The 6,834-nt window shown below is 36.9% G+C and overlaps 1 protein-coding gene across 1 annotated transcript; it reads left to right on the forward strand.

Moving 5' to 3' along the window:
* Positions 1 to 498: 498 nt before the first annotated feature.
* BRS3 (bombesin receptor subtype 3) lies at positions 499 to 4,970 on the forward strand. Its single transcript, XM_062584771.1, has 3 exons — positions 499 to 929; positions 3,572 to 3,923; positions 4,563 to 4,970. The coding sequence occupies exons 1-3, from the start codon at positions 499 to 501 to the stop codon at positions 4,968 to 4,970; spliced, it is 1,191 nt and encodes a 396-aa protein (XP_062440755.1).
* The last annotated feature ends 1,864 nt before the right edge of the window (positions 4,971 to 6,834 follow it).

Below are 6,834 nucleotides of genomic sequence, written 5' to 3' on the forward strand. Positions count from 1 at the left end.
ATATTGTAGAGTTTTATGTTAAATCAGCAGATTCTATGTTTATCTGTATTACAGAGAAAACTATTCAAGTTTTCTTTTTGTTCATTTTCAGAATATTTTGCAAAATATTAAGGCGCACTGGCTAGGTAATATACAAATCCTAATTAGAAGACAGTATTTATTCACAAGATATTTCTATGAAAAAAGATCATTTCAACTAATAACCTTAAAGAAATCCCTTTTCTCTTTTTTTCCTCCTCCCTCCCTTCTCCAGTAGCTGAAAAGCCAATAAAAAAATTCTCCACCTCCCACATAGTTCAGAACTAGATCTCTGTGCATTTATCCCAAGCATGTTCTGAGACCCAGAAGGGGATGAAAGTAGTTAATGTGCAACAAGAATCTTAATTTCAGACACAAATTTGTACCTTTTTGTTGACCTTGCTGATATGCTGCAAGCTACATATTAAACAAATTTTGATCAATTTAAGTCCAGCCTGGGGAGAAGAAACAGTTAAAGAAATGTCTCAAGTATACTTGCATTCATCTAATCAGACTTCGTGTGCACCTACAAATGGTACAGAACTGAAATCAGTCACTGATAATGAAACCATAAATGAAAAATGGACTGAAGACTCCTTTCCAGGATTAGAAATACTGTGCACAATTTATGTTACATATGCTGTGATCATTTCAGTGGGTCTCCTTGGAAATGCTATACTCATCAAAGTCTTTTTCAAGATTAAATCAATGCAGACGGTTCCAAATATCTTCATCACCAGCCTGGCATTTGGAGACCTACTGCTTTTATTAACTTGTGTGCCTGTAGATGCAACACGTTATGTTGTGGATACCTGGCTCTTCGGAAGAATTGGGTGCAAGCTGCTCTCTTTTATCCAGTTAACCTCAGTTGGAGTATCGGTGTTTACATTGACTGTTCTCAGTGCTGACAGGTGGGTCCAATGCAACTGATTTGGCAGGAAATACCTCAGGTGTGAAATTAGAAGTGAATAAAAGAGCAGAAATTATCATTTTGCAATAATAATAAATGGCACATTGAAATAGAGTAACCCCCTTCTTCCATTTAATTTAATAATGTATGTCCTTGTAAAAACTGGAGCAGTTCTTTTTAATGAAGTGAGAAAGACTCTTTGTAAGTATTCTGATCTTTTATTAGTTTGAAGAGCAATATAATTTTTTTTCTCTGTTGCACAGAAAAGGTAAATTGCTTAGGGTAAGGAAAAGACAGTATATTGGTGCTATCTAGTGGTGTACTACAGCAGCTAATGAAGATGAAAAATAGAACTGTGAAAATGACTGGGGAGAGCAGAAATCCTTCCTCTTATGCACTTCACTCAGAGTCTAAAATCTTAGAATTAAAATGACTGATATGTGTTTACTGTTGTTTTTTTTTACCACATAAGAAACTGTGGGACAAATTACTTTCAAGACTGTTGCAATTTGATGGTTACTGGAATAATTTGATTTTCAGCTTGACGAGTACTTAACGTGATAAAGATTTAATGTGGCACAATTTGAATATTTTCTCTGCTTTGTATTTACAGTTCTTTTATCTTTCCCAGTGTTAACTCAGATGCTCTGAAATTAATTCAGGCTACAATGAAAGCACTGTTAGTCAGGATCAGAGCTCCAATCTGACTCTTTTCAGAAGGAGCTTCAGAATAATCAGTTTTCAGTGTGTCTTCCTTCTGAATGAACACTACTATTATGAGATTTCATTCCAATCAGCATGAGTGTATGAAGCAGGAAGAACTAAACTAATTTTATTGTTAAGAAAGAAAAAGATTCTCATCTCATATGCCAGCAATCATGGATCCTATGTAATAACAAATAGGTTACATATCCAGACTTTAAAACCCAAGCAATGCTACTGTTACTGTAAGTGAAAAATCAGCTAATGTGGGAATGGCCATACTGGGTCAGATCAAGGGTCCATCTAGGCCACTATCCAGCCTCCAGCAGTAGTTTATAAATCTGCCTCCAGCAGATCTGTAAAGGCAAGGAAAGATATAGAGAAGAACTAGAACACAGCACCAATACAACACTATACCTCCTGTCTCTGAAGACTTCAGCTGACTACCTGAGTTTGTCTATCTAAAAAACTTAGTGTATTTCTCTTCTAGATCCTTGCCCAGCTTCTTCTTCTTCTTGAACTTGTTTAGCAATGATGTTCATGTCTAATACCTGTTGCACAAAAAAATGCTTCTTATTGCTTGCCTCTTATACTAGAAGAGACAGAGATTCCTATCCATCCTCTAGGCTGCTCAGGTTGTATTCCCTCCTTAGTAATTTTTTTTTTTTTTTTGAGATGAGGTGCCCAGAACAGCACATGAATATCATGAGTAGCATGAAGAAGAGATACAGATAATTGCCTATTTCCAAGGTTTTATTTGCTTTTTAAAAAACTATTACTGAATGTTAAGCTGATGTTTTCATCAAACTACCTATTATAGCTCCAAAATCCTGTTTCTGCAGGAGATAAGAATCCATTACTGAGACATTTGCTTCTGTATTTGATTCTTCATGGTAGCTGTTATATAATCACTCTCTTCAACACCTTCACAGGTTTACGACATGGTAAAATTACTTAGGAAGTTCAGAACATCAGTCATCAGCACAATTCCAGACTATCATCTTCCTGTATGCTAGAAAAGCTTGATGTCACGAAAAATGGCATTTATTTAATACATAGTATTTTAGCTGGCAGCTTTCCTATTTAAATATTCTCCTAGAGAAGGAAGAGAAGATCAGATCCTCAGCTGCTGCAAAATGGTACAACTCCACTATCTTATTCCACTCTGGCTCCTTTTTCACTGCATTTCCTTTCATGTCAGTCTCATGCATCCCCAGAGGGATATCTTCTGTCTGTTTAAACAAGGGTCCCTGCTATTTTGAGAGGCTAGTATGTTGTTTACTGTGCTTAATCCACCTATATGGCAGTTCATCCTTTTTCCATGCCCCCTTTCCACATGCTTTTTTCACACATCTGCATATTTACAGATTGTTTCTCATATATCTAACGCAGTTCACGTGCTGCAGCATCAGACCTTGAATCAACAACAGTGTTGTTCCTTTGTAAAGATGAATGAACACCTGAGCATTATTTTGAGTGAGATCATTGCACTCAGCTGGCACCTTAAGAATATGGAACAAAGGGCAAGTGTGTATGCTTGAATTTCACATATTTATAAAATAGCTAACCAGTTTCACCCCTTTACAAGTTTTGCATACTGATTTTTCTCATTCAGCTTTCTATGTAGCTCCATAAATGCAGGATAGATGATCACTTTACTGATTTTATTCCAAACAGCGGAAGGTACCTTTATTTAGGAAGGCTTCCATGATGAGTCCTGTCAGCCAATTCACCATTTTCATAGAATTTAAATACATGCTTACAATTAATTTTTATATTTCAATCCTAATTATAAAAGGCTTGTATCAGTATTAATTTCCAAGATAACTCTACCAACCTTGTTTAGCAAGAACAGGGATGGCTTTATCCTCAAGAAGTTTACATTACCAGAGCTTGCACTGTTACTGCATTTATTGACACTCTGATATTTGTTGGGTTTAGGTACAGAGCCATCGTTAAGCCTTTGGAACTGCAGACTTCGGATGCACTCCTGAAGACCTGTTGTAAAGCTGGCTGTGTTTGGATTGTCTCCATGATATTTGCTATCCCAGAAGCTGTTTTTTCAGATTTGTATTCTTTTAGTAATCCTGAAAAAAATGTAACTTTTGAGGCATGTGCCCCCTATCCTGTATCTGAGAAGATACTGCAGGAAGCTCACTCCCTGGTTTGCTTCTTAGTGTTCTATATTGTACCATTATCTGTCATTTCTGTCTATTATTTTCTTATTGCCAGAACATTATACAAAAGTACATTCAACATGCCAGCAGAAGAACATGGTCATGCCCGTAAGCAGGTAAGCTATGATCAAGTGCTAAAGTGTCCAATTTTCCAAAATTGTCACACTGATTGAAGCCTTAATTCTTGAGTGCAAGGCCTTTACTTCGTAATATGCACAGACAGACGAGTAAAAAAACTCCATAAGCTCAGCTCATATTAGCAATACAAATTCAGCTATGCACTTAAGCACATGCTTATGACTCACTAGCTTAATTGTGGGTGTACATGCTTTCCTGAGGGATGTGTGTGTGGATTTTTTTTTTTTTTACCTTATTATGACCCTATTAAACTTGGAAGTTATAACATTGAATTCTAAACATAAAGACCTCACTGGCATTAAGATTAAAAGGTGTGACATTAACAAACATTAGCTGACACATTAACCATTTTACTTTCAAATCCTAGTCTAAATGACTCATGTTCTCATGTGATTTATAAGGGTAAGAGAATGTGCTCTGCACTGAAAATACTTTGTTGAAAGGAAAAGTATGAAACTGATTTATTTTTCTGTTTTGTAGCTATTTTGCTTTTTTGATCACTAATGCACTTAGACTGATTAATGTTAACACTTTTAGAGCACCTTAGAAATAAGCACCAATCACAAACATGTGTTACTAATTGCTATTAATACCAGATATGCCTTATTTTCTCCTAGATTGAATCCCGCAAGAGAGTTGCAAAAACAGTGCTGGTGCTAGTTGCTTTATTTGCCTTTTGCTGGTTGCCTAACCACATCCTCTACTTGTATCGCTCTTTTACATACCATTCTTCTGTAGATGCTTCTGCCTTTCACCTGATAGCTACTATTTTTTCCCGTGCCTTGGCCTTCAGCAATTCCTGCGTCAATCCTTTCGCTCTTTATTGGCTGAGTAAAAGTTTCCGGCAACACTTTAAAAAACAAGTCTCATGCTGCAAGGCAAAACTTCGTACAAAGCCTCCCAGTGCTACCCACAGTAATACACCTACCAGAGCCCTGTCAGTCACAGGCAGCACACATGGCTCAGAAATCAGTGTTACACTGCTAACAGATTATAGTATCACAAAAGAAGAGGAAAGTGTTTAGACCATCTGTGATGAAGAAGGACAAAATGAGTGTTTCTATTCAAGTTGATACTATCTGGATCCTGGAATGAGCTGCCATGCCTTGCACTGTCTGTGAAAGAATTTTCAGCAGGAGTTCCTAGTTTTTTATAATGATACAACAACAAAATCAAACTGTATGGGAGAAGAAGCTAAAACAGCTGAACATTTCAGTGTAAGCTCAAAGGAAATATTCAAATTCCAGAGTGAACACGCATCCTTAGCTGAAATTCCTGTACTGAGCAAGACAGGAGTCAGCAGAATTGCAAGAGAGTTTCTGCACTGGCTAGAGAACTGTTGTTTTGTTCTTGGTGACTTGTTCTTTGACTTGTGATTGAGAGCTCTCTTTTGTCAAGTATTTGCATCTAAAGCAAGCAAGCAAAAACACATATCTTAATAACATAGTAAACTAGGCAGGTTTTTAGTTTCTTGTTTCAAATGTTAAAACCTGGTAAACACCTTGGAAAGCAAGCTAAAATGAAACAAAGCTGAAATCTGTAATAAGGTGTAGGAAAAAAGAAAAAGCATTATGGGCCAAATCTGCACTACCCCTTGCTCTGCCAATGACCTGTTTTGAAATTCCAGCTAACAGCTGACTGCTGTTAAAAGGGATGCCCTCCTCAGTTCCTAAGGAAGTCAAGGGAATGAGCAGGTGATCACATCTCTTGAATAGGGTATGCATGTTTTGCCACATTTGTAAAATCTTCTGAGATCTATGGATTAAATATCTCAACAGAGCAGTATTCTTTATTGTTACATGATTTAACATCAAGAAATCAGTAAGGACTGTGATTGTTCCAGTTCAGATTAACAGTGCACTTTTGAAGCAACTGCTCAAATATCCCTGCTTGTCTGTCTTTGGTTTGGCTCCAAGAGGGGTCTTTGGCACACAACTTCGATTCCTTTCAGATCTGTGCACTTGGTCCATGGAACCAGATTAGAGCTAGTCTGAAATAAAGCCCTCAAAAGTGTACAGAGTGGATGTTAGACTAAGCATTTCAGTCTACAGATCCAATCCTTGTGTGGTGTATTGCTTGGTAATGTGGTCACATTTAAGTGGTTTGCAAATCTGCAAGCATGCTAGGAGAGTTGGATTTTTATATTGTACTAGTCTTCTGTTTTTCAAGTTACTGAACTAGTATCCCTTTTTAATATGATGTTAGACTATCTCTATGAGGTTGACCTTCTAATATCAAATCTAATCACTTTGATGAAGCATGCAGATGCAAGTCAGTGATTGCCTATAATGGGCAGCCTGTATATTCCTAAAAAAGCTCAGCAGCACTGCTGATAGGGCCTGCCTTTCTATCAGGAAATACAGGAAGCACATATTCCTACTGTATATCACAAAAGTCTTGTATGACAGATAGTTCTATGAAGCTTGTGTACCCTGAACCAAAATTTTGTTCTGTGGGAGCTGGTGATAGAAAAGGCAACAGATTTTCCATTTCTTAAAATATGGAACATCTATCTAAAAAAAGAAGTCGTGGGTTAAATTATAGAAGAGAGCTTGCAACATACAAATTACACAAAACAGTGTTGTCAATAACAGAAGTCTGAATTTTATTTCCTATTTAAAAGATAAATTAACCCTTGAATATATGACCACCTCCTCCAGCTGCCCAGAGCCTCTAGCAACACACGGATGAAAATACATCCATACATCCATGCACCATCATGAGTTCATTATAAGATGTAGAAAATGTATTTGCAGTCTTTCTCTCTTCTGACTGCCCTAATCAGAACAATAAAACCAAACTATAAATCTCAAGGGCATTGAATACAACCTCTGTAACCATCTTAAACCAGTATAATCAGGCTTGGCCTTATTTTACTAGAGTCTTCAT

The sequence above is a fragment of the Rhea pennata genome, chromosome 11 (assembly GCF_028389875.1).
Source record: "Rhea pennata isolate bPtePen1 chromosome 11, bPtePen1.pri, whole genome shotgun sequence".
Lineage (NCBI taxonomy): Eukaryota > Metazoa > Chordata > Aves > Rheiformes > Rheidae > Rhea > Rhea pennata.